General features: G+C 39.5%; 1 protein-coding gene across 1 annotated transcript in view; it reads right to left on the bottom strand.

Annotated features, from left to right (window-relative positions):
• LOC126484672 (sodium channel protein 60E-like) overlaps positions 1 to 20,643 on the bottom strand; it is a 277,274-nt gene that overhangs the window by 20,931 nt on the left and 235,700 nt on the right. The window contains exons 24-27 of the mRNA XM_050108265.1: positions 6,956 to 7,089; positions 6,670 to 6,863; positions 6,378 to 6,580; positions 5,350 to 5,622 (exon numbers count right to left, since the gene is read on the bottom strand). Coding sequence (XP_049964222.1) covers positions 5,350 to 5,622; positions 6,378 to 6,580; positions 6,670 to 6,863; positions 6,956 to 7,089 — 804 coding nt within the window. The remainder of the gene's footprint in view (positions 1 to 5,349; positions 5,623 to 6,377; positions 6,581 to 6,669; positions 6,864 to 6,955; positions 7,090 to 20,643) is intronic.

Raw genomic sequence — 20,643 nt, 5'->3', positions numbered from 1 at the left:
TAAAGAAACTTATAAAGAAATAGAGATTACTGCATAACAGGTGTAAAACAAAGCATAGGGCTATATAAAATGAAATTCTGAATGGAACACATTTGGCTGTCAAGAGAGCAATGTGTGATGCCTTCAATGACTACTGTAACAGAGTATTGCCATGTGATCTTTCACAGAACCCAAAGAAACTCTGGTCATATGTAAAGGCTGTTAGTGGCACCAAAGTTAAGAGTCCATTCCCTAGTGAATGAGACAGGAACTAAAATTGAGAGTAGCAAAGCAAAAGCTGAAATGCTTAACTCTGTTTTCAAATGCTCCTTTACAAAGGAATACCCAAGAGAGCTGCCCCAGTTTAACCCTCACACCACTGAAAAGATGAATGAAATAATCATTAACCTCAGTGGTGTTCAGAAACAGCTGAAATAGTTAAAACTGAACAAAGCTGCAGGCTCTGATGGAATCCCTGTCAGATTCTATACTGAATTTCTGGCTGAGTTAGGCCCTCTTCCAACTATAATCTATTGTAAATCCCTTGAACAGAAAACTGTGCCCAGCTCTTGGAAAAAAGTGCAGGTCACACCTGTCTACAGGAAGGGTAGTGTAAGTGGTTCACAAAACTACCATCCAATATCATTGACACCGATTTGTTGTAAAATCTTAGGACATATTCTGAGCTCAAACATAATGAGATATCTTGAACAGGATGAGAATTTCTTGATTTCGAAAAAGCATTTGACTGAGTACCACACCTATACTTATTGTCAAAAGTACAGTCATATGGGACATCATCAAGTGAAATTTGTGACTGAACTAAGGACTTCTTGGTAGGAAGAACACAGCATGTTATCTTGGGTGGAGAGTCATTGTCAGATGTAGAAGTAACTTCAGGTATGCCCCACAAAAGTGTGTTGCGACCCTTGCTGTTCATGTTGTATATTAATGACCTTGCAGACAATATTAATAGCAAAATCAAGTTTTTTGCAGATGATGCACGTATCTATAATGAAACACTATCTGAAAGAAGCTGCATAAATATTCAGTCAGATCTTGATAAGATTTCAATGTGATGGAGAGAGTGGCAACTTGCTCTAGATGTTCAGAAATCTAAAATTTTGCACTTCACAAAATGAAAAAAATATTGTAAACTATGACTATATCAATGAGTCTCCATTAGAATTGGCCAACTCATACAAATATCTGGGTGTAACACTTTTTAGGGATATGAAATGGAATGATCACATAGGTTCAAGTCATGGGTAAAGCAGGTGGTAGACTTTGATTTAATGGTAGAATACTGGAGAACTGCAATAAGTCTACAAGGGAGATTACTCACAAATCACTTGTGCCACTGGTTCTAGAATATTGCACAAGTGTGTGGGACCTGTACACCCACACCAGATAGGACTAACAGGGGATATTGAATGTATACAGAGAACAGCAGCACAAATGGTCACAGGTTTGTTTAATCTGTGGGAGAGTGTCACAGAGATACTGAAGGAACTGAACTGGAAAACTCATGTAGATAGATGTAAACTATCCTGAGAAAGTCTATTAACACATTTTCCAAACTGATTTAAAGGATGACTCTTGGAATATGCTACAAAGCCCTACATATTGCTCACACAGGGATCACAAGGATAAGATTAGAATAATTACTGCATGCACAGAGACATTTAAAAAATCATTATTCCCACACACCATATGTGAATGGAACAGGAAGAAACCCTAATAGCTGGTAAAATGACACATACTCTTGCTATGCACCTCATGATGTTCAGAGAGTATAGCTGTAGATGTACAGCCAAGTAAATACTATGCAAGCAGTAGAAGACAAAGACTGGCTTTATAGGAAAAATGAGGGAATGAGCTTTTTATCGTTCTTCAGGTTTTACTTATATTAATTTTAGCCATTGTTACCTGACACATTAATGAGTGTTAATTATTAAGCAAAATACAATATTAATTCTTAAAATATACTGCATATTATTAACGTAGGGTGTCTGTTCGAAAAATTCTGGAACATTTGTAATTTCTTGCCAATGGTGTGTTGGACTGAAATGAGGTTTGCAGCCCTGCATATGCCTGTGTTTAATGTGTAACTGCCAGAACTTCCACTGTTGTATGTCTGTTATTTATTGTTGAATTTTGTATTGAGTAGAGCATTTTACTGCACAGTTTGCAAATTTCAAGATGGCAGAGTTAGAGGAGCAACATGTCTGCATTAAATTTTTATGAAACTCAAGAAAATCTTCACAGAGACACACCAAATGATTCAGGAAGTTTGTGGTGATGAGTGCTTAAGCCTTATTTGGTGTTACGAATGGTTAACATGGTTTAAAAATGTCCACACAGAAGTTAAAGATGACCCTCTTTCAGGATGCCCTTCGATGTCTACCGATGACACTCATGACAGGAATGTCAACAAACTTGTGCACGCCAATCAAAGACTGACCATCTGAGAGATTGGAGAAGGATGTAACATTTCAGCTGATCATGATATGAAATCCTGACACAGCATCTTGGAATGCATCGTGTTGCTGCCAAGTTCACCCATGGCTCATGAGTCAAGACCAGAAAGACCTTTGCTTCACAATCTGTGTAGAGGTTTAGGACTGAGATATTCCTTAAGAAAGTCATAACTGTTGATGAGATGTGGGTCCACAATTATGATGTTGAGACCAAAGTTCGATCTTCGCAATGGGTCGGAAAAGGTTCTCCAAGACCAAAAAAAGCTTGTCAGGTCAAGTCAAATATCATAGCCATGCTGATAGTTTTCTTTGACTTTGAAGGATTAGTTCATCATGAATTTGTACCACAGGGACAACCCATTAATCAATGGTACTATCGGGACATGTTGTGATGCATGTGAAAAAATGACCCGATATGTGGCAAGACAATTCATGGCTCTTGCATCATGATAATGCACCTGCACATTCATCCCTGCCGGTGCATGAATATTGCACAGAAAATGAAATCACTTTGCTCCCTCATCCTCCGGGCTCTTGATTTCTAATGTTGAAAGCTCTGTTGAAAGGATGAAGATTTGCAATGACAGATGAGATAAAAGAAAATTTACAGACAGCACTTCAGATGATCCAGCAAGAGGCATATGAAGGCTACTTCCAGAAGTGGAAATGGCTTTGGGCGGAGGAGAGTTTGAAGGAGACTGTGCACAATAAGTAAAAGGAAAACACAGAAAAATTTTGGGACAAAGTTCTGGAATTTTGTGAACAGACCTCCTGGACCTTGATAGGTTAATGTTGACCTTCCACATTCTTCATAGAAGGATCTACAAAACATAATGAATGAATAAATAAACTGACTTGTTTTATACATTCAATTAAACTTTTTGTAATCTTGCAACCCAATGGACTGATCATGTTATCTTGTTACATGCAACATATTAATTTTATAAGCTCATTTCCTCCCAAACCCGGTGGTTCAATTTCCTTGGAACAGTGTACCTTTGCATACTGGTAAATGTCTCACTAATTATTATCAAAATCATTATCTAATGCAAACTGCATGTAGGATTTTTAATGTCAGACAGCAAATGAAAAAGACTCGTTTTACATTTTCTCAGGAAGTGTATGTTTGTTCAGTTTTAAGTAAACTGTATTTCTCTGCAATTTTGTTCTGAAGTTAATTTCTGTTTAGTTATTGTCACTTAAAGATTTCTGTTTTTGAATTTCATTCCTGGAAAGGAAAAAATACCAAGCACAGCAACAAACATATGCTTAAAGAACAAAGCTGCCACTGATGCAAACAATAATACAGAAATCACTGAATTAAAATCTACACACTAAAATTCAACCACTGATGCTGTGAAACCATAGAGCTGACACAGTAAGGAAAGAATTTGTACAATGCAACTGTCTCGTATTTGGCCTTGTCATACTTGGCAAGAAAGAGGTGAAAACAAAGTTTTAACAGATTTATGAGAACATGATTTTATTCTTGACAGCCACATCATGACTAGCACCACACAAACATAGCATTTTTTTCTATGTAACATATGGCTGCAAAACATAAAAATAACATCTCCTGCAATTATAAGGCCATTTGTTTGTAAGAAAATTGCCTGAATAATACAACTGTTGAATACTCCCAAAATATTTTTTCATTTTGAATCAGAAATCAGACAAAGAAACATTCACTTTGAACCAGAAAGGAACACTTTTTCTGGTGAAAAACTTGCAATCAAAACTGAAGTGTGGCACAGTGCATTGTCTTGAAGGAAAAGGAAGTCATTGGTCTATTTTTCTGGTCTCTTGCTTCATGCATTATTTCGCAGATGTTACAATAAACCCTCATTAAATTTGGCATTTACAGTTTTTCCCCTTGGAATGAATCCTTATTGCACTATGCCCTCAATAATGAAAAATACAATGAGCCTGACTTTGATATTCAATTTTGATTGACATGCCTTTTTAGTGAGAGGAGATTCACTGATTTTGCATAGGGATCTCAGAATTTTCATGTCAGGGTCATATCCACAGACCCGAGTTTCATCTCCAGTTACAATTTTGGACACAAAGCCTAGATCTAAATGAAGACAATCCTTCAACTCTGGGCAAAGTGACAAGATTTTCCTTCTGTTCATCACTCAAAAGTTTTAAAAAAAATTTGCATTCACTCATGCCATTTACAAATAGACGATAAAATGCTTTGCACAGACCAGTATGTGATGTTAAGTGCTTTGGTAAGCTCTCAACTAGATATTTGCCTGTCTGAATGATCAATTTTCGCTTATTTTCCTCTGGTTTAGAGATCAACAAATGTCCCAAACATTTCTAGTCTTCTGCCAACTCATTTCCACTTTTAAATTGCTCAAAACACTTTTAAAAAGTCTTCAGAGTTACAGCATTATGGCATATGCCAATTTCAACAATTCATGAGTTTGTTTCTCACTTTTTTGCAACATGGAACAGAATTTAATATTCATATGTTGTTCAAAATCCATGATGCATGACAGACATGGAAAACACAATATCATTCTAGCATCTCTGGATGCTGACTGACAAGTCAAAACATGTGCCAACTTGATTCCGCTGTCTCAGCAAATCAGGCCATCTGACAAATTACATAAAATGGTTGTAGCATCAGCAGTTGTTGCAAAAAAAAAAATTAAGTCACTGTATTTTTTGATTATACCTTGTATAGCTACAGAAACTGCTGGGGACCACAAGAATTCTAAAGCGCATAACTTTCTTTTCCGGTCTGACTGTACCTCATGTGGTCCTTCAGACGAGTCATTTTTTTTTTCTTTTACGAAACTCAAGATACTGCAAATACTAAATAGAAGAATACACTTATTTTTCTATATCATAGCAACCAATTAATATAGTAAATACTTACTTTGACCAGCGTATATAAAACATCTCTAGGTCATCTTCAACAATTCCAATTTCCTCCTCTTGATGAGCTTGGTTGAAGTTTTCCAGAATAATAGCAATGTACATGTTAATAACAATCATATAACTAATAATAATAAAGCTTGTAAAGTATGTTATTGCAAGAAGTGGAGAGCCACAGTTTCCATTTGGCTGATTGTTAAAGTTTATATCACAATCTGGTGGCTGAATCATCAAGGATTCGAGAACGTCGTTCCAACCAGCTGAAGTCATTAACCTGCAAAAATAATAAGTGTAATGACTTAGCTATTATCACATTTATCCACAACTACACACACACACAATGTATTTTTACTTTTGTGATGAGCTTATACAACAAGTAACTTTTGAAAATTAGAAGGCATCATCTGCAGAAATAACCATTCATCTCATGAGGAAAGTAAATATACAGGTCACAGCATTAAAGTCACTGAAATAAATCTCTTCTTCACTGTATGATGGAGAAATGTGTAGGAGAATGAAACTTCCAGGTCAAGGTATAATGTGACTAAAAACAAGTCACCTGGAATTGGGAAAGGAAATTTGTAAACAATAGAAAGAGTTAATTATTTTTCTCCTTGCATTACATTGCTCTTTAAATATGTAATGACATCTATGTTCCTCACTGTGTGCCCTCCACTGTATGATCTGTGTGTTTTACTGATTTTCAGTTCATCTTATAATATGATATAATGATGAGGGATAGGTAATATACTGCCTTTTCAGAAGTAATGATCCCATTAAAACAGTGTTGTTACTTGAAGACTGAACATAAAGTACCATAAAATAGTGTGCAAGCTATTGTAGTGGTGCACAGTCAATACACGATAACAACTCCAGCCCTTGTGTATTTACATGATCCTTATAGAAGAGATATATACAGAAAATTAAACTAAAAGTTGTACTGACAGTACAAAATGTTATAACTACCTTTAATATGAAATGAGGATACATTTTTGAGATTTGTTGTATGCTATATGCAAAAATTATTACCTGAAAAGGAGCTGCATGCTTCTCCCAAAAGTTTCAAAATTAACCATATCATCTAAGGCACCAGTCTGTTTAACATGTCCAAACACAGACATACCAATAATAGCATAAATAAATGTAATCAATGCCAGGAGAGCTCCTATGTTGAAGAGAGCTGGCAGTGAAACCACTAATGCGAACAGTAGTTTCCGTATTCCTTTAGCTGCCTGTAAGTGTATTGAGGAAAAAAAGGAATGTGAGCCACTGACATTATTTTCACGGAAATCTCATTGAGGAGCTGTACTTATATACATACCTTGATGAGCCTAAGTATCCTGCCAATACGAAAAACCCTTACAACTCTTAATAGTGTTGGTGAAACAGGAAAATCAATCATGATATCCTCCATGAGAATGCCAAGAATTGATGCTACTACAAGTAAAAAATCAAACAGATTCCATGGAACGGTGAAGTAGTGGTAGCGCAGACCTATTATTTTCACAATTGCTTCTGTAAAACAAATGCAGTTATCCACTTTAGAAAAACTAAATATTGCACTGTAAAATTATGCTGCACATTACAAAAGAATGGCATAAACTTACCAAGTCCAAAAACAGTAGTGAAAAAGGCGTTACTAACTTCTAGTACAAAAAATATGGCGTGAGGCTGATTGTAATGCTCAATACCCATTGTTAGCATGTTTAAAAAAATTAGAACAAATATTGCTATTTCAAACCTGGAAAAGAGAAAACAAATGTTAACTGACTGAATTATTGACATGTGAGCTTACAATAACAGAAACTCCAAGATGGGAACAATAAACAGAAATGAGAACAACAAACAATTCATTTGTAGCTCATATAACTTGTAGCTCATGTAACTTGTAACAGCGCAGTGAAAGTAATAGTTTTATCTACCATTCTTTTTTTAGCATAAGCACACCTTTTCACACACATAATCACACAGACATCCAAATGCCCACCCATGGTTGCATTGTCACTGATTGTTTGTGAGTGGTTGCTCAGGCTGACAGAAGCAGTGGACAAAAACGGTGTGTGACAACTGAGAGGTACGCTCCCACACAAAGTTCTCTGATTTCATTAATAAACATCTCCAATCAATTTTCCAGTCACCCTTCCCACATCAAAGACATTAATCCCATGCTTCACTGTTTCTCCGCAGTTCCTGACCCATTACTACCAGACTTCTTGTTGGTGTTAATTATATGAACATCTACACCAATATCCCTCATGCCAGTGACACTGCTGTCATGACCTCTCCAGTGTCCTGATACAAAATACATGACATGCTTCACAATTCTTTCAGTCAACCATGTTTTAACCCATGCTCGTTTCTCCTTTGAACGTAATTTTACAAACAAATCATGAAAATGCCTAAAGGAACCATACCTATCTACTCGACTCACCACCTAAAACCTCTTACCCGGTTTAGACTTAGTGATGGTATCTTCACAATATGGATACATGACTAGGACAGTCTGTTCTCTTTCCTTCAGAACCTCAATAACTGCTAACAAATCTGATTCACAAGTTCCTTCTTGACTCAACAAGATACTTTCTGAGATATTTATCTCTGCCTCTCAGATGACTCAATAAATACTTCTATTTATATCAAATCCACTGGTCACCAAAGCCACATCCATCGTCATTATCTTGGACAGTTTCCAGCCTCTGGTTGGGTCTGTATGGAACATAGTCCTCTCCATCATCTTCTGTCTTGCCACCATCTCTCCGTCTTCATCTTGGTCCAGTCTTTTCCTTTCTTCTGGACACATTCCTCTACTCCTTTCAGCCATCTGTTTCTTGGTCTTCCTCTTGGTCTCTTTCCTTCCAGTTTCATCTCGTGTATCCTCCTGGGTATCCTCCATTCTCTTAACGTGTCCATAACATCTCAGCCTTGATTTCTCTATCTCCTCCTGTAAGGGTTTCACCTTCATTAACTCTCTGATCCTCTCATTTCTTAACCTGTCTATCTTTGTTACTCAAATATTGTTTCTCAACAATTTCATCTCACTAGCTTGTACTTCGCTTTTTTCACTTCCTTTCATAACCCAGGTTTCTCATGCATATGTCATGATCGGGACATAGTACGACTGGTATATAACTTTTTTACTGATTTGGGATACATCCTTGCTCCATATCAGGCTTCTGACACTCTTCCAAAATGCTTCTGCTTTTCTCCCCTGCTCGTTTATTTCTCTGTCGTTTTTTTCCATCTTCCTTTATCAGGCTTCCTAGGTACTTGAAACTCTCCCACTCTCCTCAACTGTTCCCTACCAATTGTTATTCCCATTGTTCCTCTCTCCTTCTTTCTTGTTGTGATAATCATCTCTTACTTATACTAAATTTCATACTGTATTCTTGTGCTGTTTGTTCCCATACGTCCAACTGCTCTTATACTTCCCCCTTCTTATTCCCACAAATCATCAGATCATCTGCAAGCACCACAGCTTTCATCTCCCTTTCACCAATTACTTGTGCTATTGTACTCATTATATCATCCATCACTACAATGAAGAGTAATGGTGAAAGTGCACTTCCCTGCCTCAAGCCATTCCTGTGTTCAATCCAAGCTGATCTCTCTCCTTCACGCAGCTCACATTTCCATGGTACATTTCCCTTATCCTCCAAAAAATCTGTTTTGCTACTCCTCTGTTCTCCAGGGCTTTCCACACTTGCTTCTACGTCCACTACTATTCCATATTCATAGTTATGTTCCTGCAGTTGTCTTACCAAAAAATTACATCCACCATGGACCTTCCTGTTCTGAAACCATGTTGCTCTTCTCTCATTCTTCCTTCTAATTTTGCCCGAATTCGTGCTTCCAAAATTTTCTCAAAAATCCATTTCCATTAAAAAGTTTATTTCCTGTAACCTAGGCAGCCATGGGTGCCAAAACTACAGTGGGAAACAGGAGAAACCCAATATACTGATACCCTTGCCAAAGCATTTGCATAAAGTATTCTACGCTGCTAGTCCTTTTGTGCCACCTCTCAAACCTGATGCCACTGTGAACAAGTCAGTGACAAGTCTTCTTCTTAAAAACCACTACTGGCCAAGCCATGAAAAACTCAACCACACACTAAAATCCTACCATTTCATCGCCTTCTCAACTTACACAACATTCTTCCCTCCATAGCCCTCCCAACCTTGCACCACACAGATCATTCCCCTCTGGACGACCCATTTGCAAGACCTGTCCTATACCTGCACCCGCTACCTCCCACCAAGTCCATTGAAGTGAATTTCTTATTTTATAAAAAAAATAGGGCAATATCTGGAAGCAGCCATGTTATATGCCAAATGTACTGTACTTATTGCTAAGTATTTTATGTAGGAATGACAACTAATCAGCCATCCACCGCACATGAATGGCCACCTACAATCTAAGGCCAACTGCAAACTCAACCATACAGCTACTAAAATTGCTGCACATCACAACACCAATAGCTCTGTCTTCAGATGCTGTTCCTTTATTACGTTACGTCTTGCCACTTGTAAGCACATATGGAATATAAGAGCTTATGTCCAATTCCTGTAGTTTTGACTTAAGACCACATTGGTCATTTTTACACAATGATTCATTTATAGAAGATAAACTGCAATTCTCTTCCAGATCATGGTTGATTTAGGCATAGTTAAAAGTGTGGATGTCCATTTAACAATGCTAAATCAGCCATGGGCTAGAGCAGGACTGTCATACATCTTCCACAAATGAAGTAGTGTGCGAGTGTGACTGATATGGTCTTAAGCTGAAACTAAAGATATTGGACTTATTTCCCTTTACCTCTCAGATACAGATTTAGTTCTTAACAGATACTTACTTTGCATTAGAGTAATGACTTATTCAATATCCCTGAAGGTTGTTACACTACAGAACACAATAAGTGAATCATGAATGACTGGGCAAAGAGCGACAAAAGAGCCAAAAGCTAAGTAAATAGAACTTTTCAAATACATGTTAATTAACATTGCACAAGTAATAATAGCCCAACACTAAAACTGCACATAAAAACTGTATATAAGCAGCTTTGAGCAGACACAGAGTAAAAGTCACATGTATTGGTTTTGTTGACAATGCTCTATGATCACAGCTGTAAATTGATTTCTTTTTCACCTGACCACAATATTCATGTAGCTTACTCCTTTCAATCCTACAACTGCCGACACTGGTGCCCAGAACCAACAGATGCACAACTGAATGAAGTAAGCACATCTGCCTCTACAACAGACATTCACAAAAGTTTAAGGCAAGTGTTGAGATACCTAGTCATTACAAGAACAGAAGGATATGAAACCAAAACATTTAACTCCTATGGATCAATGAAGACAAAACATTTAATATGATCTCTCAGGTTTTCTCGGCGAAAATGATTAATAGTGTGCATCTGGGCATTATGCTGAGTTATTGTTTCCATTTTATGGGCAATATTTAGATGAATAATCCAGCCATTTTCACCAGGTTCTTTGAGTTTCACTGTTATGTGACATGCTGTCTGAACTCCAACCAGACTGTGAACTATTGTTGGTCTCACATTGCTGTATATGGCTGAGTTCAATTCCTAATGTCATTTGATGCTATTTTGTTTTTCAGAGCTCATGCTAAAATTCTGTGAAACACAAATTCTCTCAGCACTTTACAACTCTGGTGGATGTGATGGCTATGGAGATTTTAATATACCGAGTGCTGGACCCCAAACATTATTTAAATTCTAACTGCCATCCCTGTAAATTAGGTTTTTGACATCTTAATTTCAGTAGACTCCTTAATTATGCTATCCCTTAGCATTTGCACCATGACACTGGCCTCACGGTAAACAAACTGATAATGAGGTGGTCGATAGTCATTTATCACTTGTTATTACAAACTTATTCGTGGAACACTTTGAAGCACTAGCACCCACCAAGTTGAATCAATATTATTCTATCAGTACATGGATAACACATTTATAGTGTGGCAACAGAGAGCTGAAAAGCTTCAAGAGTTCCTGGAACATTTAAATGCTCTGTATGGGCCATTCGCCCTTTCTACCTCTCTCACACCACCACCATGCGATTGGATTACACAGTGAAGACACAGGGGCCAAACGTGCTCACAACAACCAGAAGACCTCACTCATCCACTGGGCTGACAGGTAGCAGTTTGAGCACCACCAGAGGTCGCTGGCCCCACAGACTTGCTTCCTTCTGTGGGTTCATTTGGCTGCAAATAGATCCAGCTGTATCCTGGTGACACCAGGGTATTTAGACTGGTGACAAGTGTGCCAGGCTATTTCATACCTTTGAGTCATCTGGACTAGCCACCAACCACAGTAGTAGTCCATCATCAGAATCTCGCCATGCTATCGCCAGGCACCGTCACAACATGGAGCTGCCAGTGACTACCTCAGGCATTGTGAAGATGTGACCTTGCAAAAGGAGACTGCAGGGGACTTCGGTATTGGCAATTACTGTTACTGTGTTGTAACTTTTCAACACCAAAGGGGACTCAGACGTTAAATTTGTCATTTATTGGGGTCGTCTGCCCAATAACAGAATTGTGTCAATCAAGTGATAACCATACTTCACTATGAACAGTTCTCGTAACAAGTCACTCCAAAAATGAGATTCTCATTTACATGTTCTTTAACAAACTTGTCTTGCATTGTTTATCTGGGCTGTGATCTCATTGTGTCTCCACTGGCGTGGAACGTATCAGTTGCCAATGGGGTAGTTGTAACTGCAGGTTTTTACGCAGGTAGACAATATTTTCTTTTGTGTGATTTCCAAGCAGCGAATGTGCTGATTCCGACTTCACATTCCAGTGTATCTAACCCATCAGACTTTATTGCCATGTACTACTGCTGCTCCAGAATATGCAACAAGCCATGCAAGTGATGGTCAAGAAGATTTCTGCCATTGGCACAACATCTCCTGAACTCTCCAATTGCCTGTCATGCATCAGTTCCCTAATGAAAGGATTCCGAACAGTGCCTCCATCATTCCAGCTGTTTGACAAAAAGATTGAGCCATGGGCAAACTATGCGGCCACAATGGAGCAATATTTTCTGGTCCATGGTATCACAGATTATGCTCAGCACACCCATTCTTTCCGACATTTGAAGGCTCTGAAATATAACACTTCCTGCAGCAGGTCAACCCAGAGCTTGAGCCCCATGCTCTCCTAAATGAACGTTTGAAGTCATGCCTCCTTGAATATTTTGATTCTCAAGTGCATGTTGCATCTGCCTGTCATAAATTTTCCAGGTGCAATACACTCAGGGAGTAGCCAAGTTGCAGGGTCTGTCCAGAGACTGCAGGTTCCAGTGTGCAAACCTCAATATAAACAATCATACACAGAATCCCTAGTCTGTGACATGGTCCTCATCTGCTTGGTAGATGACAGTCTTTCCAATGACTGCCTCCAGCTCAAGAAAAACTGGATACGAACCTCCCCATCATCAGGGCCTTCTGCTCGCTAGATGATAGTCTTTCCAATGACAACCTCCAGCTCAAGGAAAACTGGATACATACCTTCCCATCATTAGGGCCTTCGAACCATCTCTTAGATTTTCATCAGCATTGCAGGACCCCTCCCAGGTGTTTGCTGCCCATCTGACTCACCAATTCCAGTCCCAGTCTTGGTTCTCTCACCCACCTGAATCAACTATTATGGACAAGACTCCTGCGGGTGTGTGAAGCCCATAGCGGCTGCCCACTTGCAACACTTGTTTCACAATGCGTGAACACCAACAGTGCTATTACTGCTGAGCCTATTGTTCAACCTGTGGCAGAACGGAACACAAAGCAGAAGTCTGTCAGTCACCCCTCAGGATGAAAGTAGATTGCATCTGTCTCACATGATGTATACATCACGGGACAACCAGGACATCTGGGAATTTTTCATCTGGGAGAAAACCAGGAAAAACCTGGGAATTTTTTAGAATTCTGGGAATTTTGAATTGTTCTAATTTTCAGTTAAATTTTTGTAGTTTTGACTTTTTATAACTGATACTCTAACAAAGAATTTTACTTTAGCCCACTACTGCAGAATAATAATGCAAAAATGAAACATAAATGAATGGGGGAAAAAAAAAACTTAAATTCCAAATGATATGCTTCACTTACAACAACAAAACACAGTGTATGCACAAGCGTCAGCCGACAGCAAAATGTGTCGAAGGCTTTAGGTCAAAGACTATGCAATACTACATAACAACAAACTGCTTCCAATGAGCATGACTTACAACAGTTGGCTCAAATGGCTCTGACCACTATGGGACTTAACATCTGAGGTCATCAGTCCCCTAGATCTTAGAACTACTTAAACCTAACTAACCTAAGGAAATCACACACGTCCATGCCTGAGGCAGGATTCCAACCTGCGGCCGTAGCAGTCGCATGGTTCTAGACTGAAGCACCTAGAACTGCTCGGTCACAGCGGCTGGCCGCAACAGTTGTTTGAGCAATTGCTGGTGGGCTCATGTGCTTGTGCATTTGACTCACATATGAGCAGTACGTTCTCCCATTTCTGGCTGCTTGAAGCAAGGCTGTTAGCTGTATCAGCAGCAGCAACAAGCAGCCAGATGCTAACCAGAAATTTTTTTATGGTGTGCCCAAGCTGCCAAATTTGCTCATTCACAGGGCAGTCCGAGTTGTAAAACAATGAAGTTATTTTTGTCGATTAGCTAGAAAAATTTGGCTTTTATTAATCTTTTCTGCAGAGATAGTATATTCATTTGAAACACTATTGACTGGTGCCAGCTGTTTGCTGAATTTCAAGTGCAAGTTTTTATCTTGTGGCGCATATGGCCTTATGCCATAATAAAGAACCAAACATGAGATAATATAGTACTGGTACTCCAAGAGAATTTGCATCCCAAAAACCACACTGAAAAGTTTAATATCAGGTTGCAGCCTACTTCTTTGTGAATTTGGAAATACAAATGTGCACTTTAAGTCGAATTATGCATCTTAGTGTGATTTATGAGATTCTGATGCTCTTGGTGTATCCTCTGACATCCTGTTTTGTTTGTAACATAATGTACGATCTCTTAGTGAACGCCATTTTCTAGTGCTCTCTGACAACTGCTGAAATGAATTCTAACAAGTTGCGGCCAAATACTGCAGATGGTGGTTTGAAAAGCATACTTTCAAAGTAAATTTAGTTTAACGCAAGATGAATTGTCTTAATGTGCGAACATGCTCACGTGCCCAGAATTTCTGGAGTCAAAGAGCGTTTGATTCTCATTTAAGGATTAACACATTGAGGGCCAGCCACTTACAAGAATTTCAAGCCCAGAAGACCAGACATTTATGGCATTAGTTAAAATTTTACTGGCACATTTATGTGTTGTATCTTAAAGTGCAACACACACAAAAAAATACCAATATTATACGTGAAAGCTTAGCTTTTCTTGTAGCTACACTATGCATATTAGTTTAAACCATTAACTTCTCCTATTCATGTGCTCACGCTACATCATGTGTCCTATGCTCTCTGAGTACCTGCTATCATTGGCTGCTAAGATCATGTGACATGAACTATCATTGGGTTACAAAAGCGAATCGCAATCTTGATTTCAATGCTTTGGAAACTAATGTGCTGTGTTTGGTGGAATCTGAATGTATACCCTTGTAATATGAAAATATGCATCATATATGTTGCTGCACATAAAAGATCTTTCCAAACAGCATTTCTCTCTCTCTCTCTCTCTCTCTCTCTCTCTCTCTCTCTCTCTCTCTCTCCCTCTCCCTCCCTTTTTTTAAAATTCCAAGGGAAAGTATAGAGTCACTTAATAGGGGAAAAGTGTATTTTTACCCAGGAAAAACTGTATTTTTGACTGGGAAATCCTGGTCTCACCCGCAAGATTCAGAGTTAGATGAGGTGCTAGATGACTACTCTCTGGATGTCCCGCACATCCAGCCCATACTCCCCTTTTCCAATAGACTCTTAACTCTTACAGTGGATATCAAAGCCATTCCTGTGGTTTTTCAAACTGATACAAGTTCTTCAATGACCACTGATGACTGGCAGACTTATCACACCTAGGCTTCTCTCTGCTTCAGGCATTTCTCAAATGAGTCCAAAGTTAAACCAGTGGCACCACTGAAGTCAAAGGCCAGTATGATGCTTGGGACAGTAACAGGCAGCTGCCTTCATGACATTCATTCTTGTTATTACTACAACGGGGGCCATGAACATTCTCAGTTTAGATCTTTTCAATGCCTTGGGTTTGGAAGTTCATGATTCTGCCAACAGTATTCAGTTATCTATGGCCAGTTCATATTTATGAGACTTATGCAACAAATACAAAACGATTTTCACCTAGCTGTCTACCAGCATCACAGGGATTGAGGCTCATGTTGCCCTACTTCTGTTGGCTAAACCCTTTTTCTTTAATGTGCATAATATACTTTTTGTAGTCAAGGGTGAGCTTCAGAAAGAGTTCCAGGTCCTGGAAGATGAGGACACCCTGACTGTAATCCCTAACAGTCAGTGGGGCACCCCGTTCATCATTGTGGAAAAACCAAATGGGTTACTTAGTATTTGCAGTGTCTTCAAGGCCATGATGAAAACCCAGTAGGTCATTGGCACCTATCCCTTCCCAAACTCGAAGACATGTTGGCACATCTTGCCAGAGGACAAGATCTTTGCAAAGACTGACTTGTTGTTGTTGTTGTTGTTTTCTTCAGTCCTGAGATTGGTTTGATGCAGTTCTCCATGCTACTCTATCCTGTGCAAGCTTCTTCATCTCCCAGTACTTACTGCAACCTACATCCTTCTGAATCTGCTTAGTGTATTCATCTCTTGGTCTCCCTCTACGATTTTTACCCTCCACGCTGCCCTCCAATGCTAAATTTGTGATCCCTTGATGCTTCAGAACATGTCACACCAAGTCAAGTTGTGCCAGAAACTCCTCTTCTCCCCAATTCTATTCAATACCTCCTCATTAGTCATGTGATCTACCCATCTAATCTCCGGCATTCTTCTGTAGCACCACATTTCGAAAGCTTCTATTCTCTTCTTGTCCAAACTATTTATCGTCCATGTTTCACTTCCATACATGGCTACACTCCATACAAATACTTTCAGAAACGACTTCCTGACACTTAAATCTATGCTCGATGTTAACAAATTTCTCTTCTTCAGACACACTTTCCTTGCCATTGCCAGTCTACATTTTATATCCTCTCTACTTCAACCATCATCAGTTATTTTGCTCCCCAGATAGCAAAACTCCTTTACAACTTTAAGTGTCTCATTTCCTAATCTAATTCCCTCAGCATCACCCGACTTAATTCCTCGTTTTGCTTTTGTTGATGTTCATCTTATATCCTCCTTTCAAGACACTGTCCATTCCGTTCAACTGCTCTTCTAAGTCCATTGCTGTCTCTGACAGAATTACAATGCTATCGGCGAACCTCAACGTTTTTATTTCTTCTCCAACTGCTGCTTCCCTTTCATGCCCCTCGACTCTTATAACTGCCATCTGGTTTCTGTACAAATTGTAAATAGCCTTTCGCTCCCTGTATTTTACCCCTGTCACCTTTAGAATTTGAAAGAGAGTATTCCAGTCAACATTGTCAAAAGCTTTCTCTAAGTCTACAAATGCTATAAATGTAGGTTTGCCTTTCCTTAATCTATTTTCTAAGACAAGTTGTAGGGTCAGTATTGCCTCACGTGTTCCAACATTTCTGCGGAATCCAAACTGATCTTTGCTGAGGTCGGCTTCTACCAGTTTTTCCATTCATCTGTAAAGAATTCGCGTTTCTATTTTGCAGCTGTGACTTACTAAACTGATAGTTTGGTAATTTTCACATCTATCAACACCTGCTTTCTTTGGGATTGGAATTATTATATTCTTCTTGAAGTCTGAGGGTATTTCGCATGTCTCATACATCATTCTCACCAGATGCTTCATTTACTGTATTTTTGTATGTTCTCCTTCCATCAATTAAATTCAGTATCTCTTCTGTTACCCAAGGATTTCTATTAGCCCTCATCTTTTTACCTACTTGATCCTTTGCTGCCTTCAGTATTTCATCTCTCAAAGCTACCCATTCTTCTTCTACTGTATTTCTTTCCCCCATTCTTGTCAATTGTTCCCTAATGCTCTCCCTGAAACTCTCTACAACCTCTGGTTCTGTCAGTTTATCCAGGTCCCATCTCCTTAAATTCCCACCTTTTTGCAGTTTCTTCAGTTTTAATCTACAGTTCATAACCAATAGATTGTGGTCAGAGTCCACATCTGCCCCTGGAAATGTCTTACAATTTAAAACCTGGTTCCTAAATCTCTGTCTTACCATTATATAATCTATCTGATACCTTCTAGTATCTCCAGGATTCTTCCATGTATACAGTCTTCTTTTATGATTCTTGAACCAAGTGTTAGCTATGATTAAGTTATGCTCTGTGCAAAATTCTACCAGACAGCTTCCTCTTTCATTTCTCTCCCCCAATCCATATTCACCCACTATGTTTCCTTCTCTTCCTTTTCCTACTCTCAAATTCCAGTCACCCATGACTATTAAATTTTTGTCTCCCTTCACTACCTGAATAATTTCTTTTATCTCATCATACATTTCATCAATTTCTTCATCATCTGCAGAGCTAGTTGGCATATAAACTTGTACTATTGTAGTAGGCATGGGCTTTGTGTCTATCTTGGCCACAACAATGCATTCACTATGCTGTTTGGTAGTAGCTTACCCGCACTCCTATTTTTTTATTCATTATTAAACCTACTCCTGCGTTACCCCTATTTGATTTTGTATTTATAACCCTGTATTCACCTGACCAAAAGTCTTGTTCCTCCTGCCACTGAACTTCACTAATTCCTACTATATCTAACTTGAACCTATCCATTTCCCTTTTTAAATTTTCTAACCTACCTGCCCGATTAAGAGATCTGACATTCCACGCTCCGATCTGTAGAATGCCAGTTTTCTTTCCCCTGATAACGACGTCCTCTTGAGTAGTCCCCGCCCGGAGATCCAAATGGGGGACTATTTTACCTCCGGAATATATTACCCAAGAGGACGTCATCATCATTAAACCATACAGTAAAGATAAACGCCCTTGGGAAAAATTACAGCTGTAGTTACCCCTTGCTTTCAGCCGTTCACAGTACCAGCACAGCAAGGCCGTTTTGGTTAGTGTTGCAAGGCCAGATCAGTCAATCATCCAGACTGTCGCCCCTGCAACTACTGAAAAGGCTGCTGCCCCTCTTCAGGAACCACGTGTTTGTCTGGCCTCTCAACAGATACCCCTCCGTTGTGGTTGCACCTACGGTACGGCCATCTGTATCGCTGAGGCACGCAAGCCTCCCCACCAACGGCAAGGTCCATGGTTCATGGGGGTAGGAAAACTGACTTATGAGATGCATGTCTTCAACTCCCCTTAGACAAGGTGCCTTTTCTAGTCTAACATGATACCTTTTGGTATTGTCAGCAGCCCAGCTATTTTTCAACTGAACTTGCAAAATCTGACAAAGAATGTGTCTAGAATGGCCAACTGTCCTGACATATTATTGTCACAGATAAAAATGCTAAGGACTTGGTGAGCAACCTAGATGCCTTATTTGGTGTTCTCCAGGAGGACAATCTCAAGTGCAACAAGGAAAAATGCTTTTTGTATCACATGTCGATTGTTCTGTATCTGTTGCATCTGAGAAATAAGGTACATGTCACATTACATCCGAGCTGTCCAGAAAATCCCTAAGACCAATGAACAAACCCAATCTATGTTGGGACAGCTCAATGTCTATATGAAATTCATCCCCCATGCAGCAACCATAGTGGAACCCCTCCATCAAATATATAAAAAATGTCAAATGGAATTGGGGTCCCATGTGTGACAAAGCCTCCTGTGATCTAAAATGAGTTTTCCTCCATCCAACATGCTTTATGGCCTATGAGCCATCCAAGTCATTGACTTTGGCAGCTGACACATCAGACTATGGGTTGGACAGGGTCGTGCCCCATAAAGTCAACTGAGTGCAATGGAATACACTATTGCATTCATCTCCAAAACATTAATGCAGGTGCAATGTAACTACAGGCAGGTCAAGAAGGAAGCCCTGGCTGTTGTTTTTGCCTCAGAAAAGCTCCAAGCTCATATGCATGGCAGGCAGTTTGCACTCCTAACTGACCATAAACCTCTACTGCCATCGAGCAAGGTTGACTCAAATATTCCAGCCAACACATCATATTGTTGTCCGTGGCTCGTGGTCTTGCGGTAGCGTTCTCACTTCCTGTGCACGGGGTCCTGGGTTCGATTCCTGGCAGGGTTAGCGATTTTCTCTGCCTTGAGATGACTGGGTGTTGTGTGTCTTTCATCATAATTTCATCCTCATTCACTTGCAAGTCGCCGTAGTGATGTTAAGAAACTTGTGGAGCGGTGGCCGAACTGCCCAGCGAGGGGTCTCCCAGACACCAATGCCATATGCTCATTATTATTATCATATTGTTTCCACTGGTGGGCATCGTTTGTGTCCAGATACTTGTACAATGACAAGCATTGTTCCATGGCTCAACATGCAGACAATGGTATCCTTTCCTATCACTGAAACAAGACCCATAATTCAATTTGGCACCATAGGTCTGTTTCCACACAGATATCGAAGGAGAAGAAGCAGTGACTATCTTCCCCTTAGATGCAGCAGTTATCACCTGTGAAACATCTGAGAAGCACTCTGTCTAGTGAACTATGGTTAGTTGGTAGATTGCAAACAAATGGACCACCTGGAAATACAAGCCTTTTGGTATCATCACAATGAATTATCCACTCTTGAGGGCATCCTATTACTACAGGGGGAAACTGGTCAAACTAGCGTAGCAGTTCACACATCCTCAGGTGATACACATACACGAGGGACAAAGAGAATTGTTCCAACCAAGCGGCTGGCTAGGCAACATCTATATCTGCATGGGATTGACACTGATATTGCCAACATAGTTGTGGCATGAAACACCTGTCAGACTAAACAGGCAGCAGCAGCTTGGCAATATTTGCCCAACCAGGTATGTCATCATCTTGGTTGCTCCTCCACTCAGATTTTGTGTGCCCTTTTTTGGAATATTCCTGGATAATTGGTATTGAGATAGGTAGTAGGTTTCCAGATGTGTCACACATGTTATCGACATCCCCTGCCCAAATGATTCAAGCACTGGCTCACACATTTTTCCATCGAGGAGCTCCCTGAAGCATAGTCACTGACTGGATAATTGGTATTGAGATAGGTAGTGGGTTTCCAGATGTGTCACACATGTTATCGACATCCCCTGCC

This window comes from Schistocerca serialis, chromosome 6, assembly GCF_023864345.2.
Source record: "Schistocerca serialis cubense isolate TAMUIC-IGC-003099 chromosome 6, iqSchSeri2.2, whole genome shotgun sequence".
In the NCBI taxonomy this organism is placed as follows: Eukaryota; Metazoa; Arthropoda; class Insecta; order Orthoptera; family Acrididae; genus Schistocerca; species Schistocerca serialis.
The sequence above is the reverse complement of the archived record's forward strand: the minus strand, read 5'-3'. Positions and strand labels throughout refer to the sequence as shown.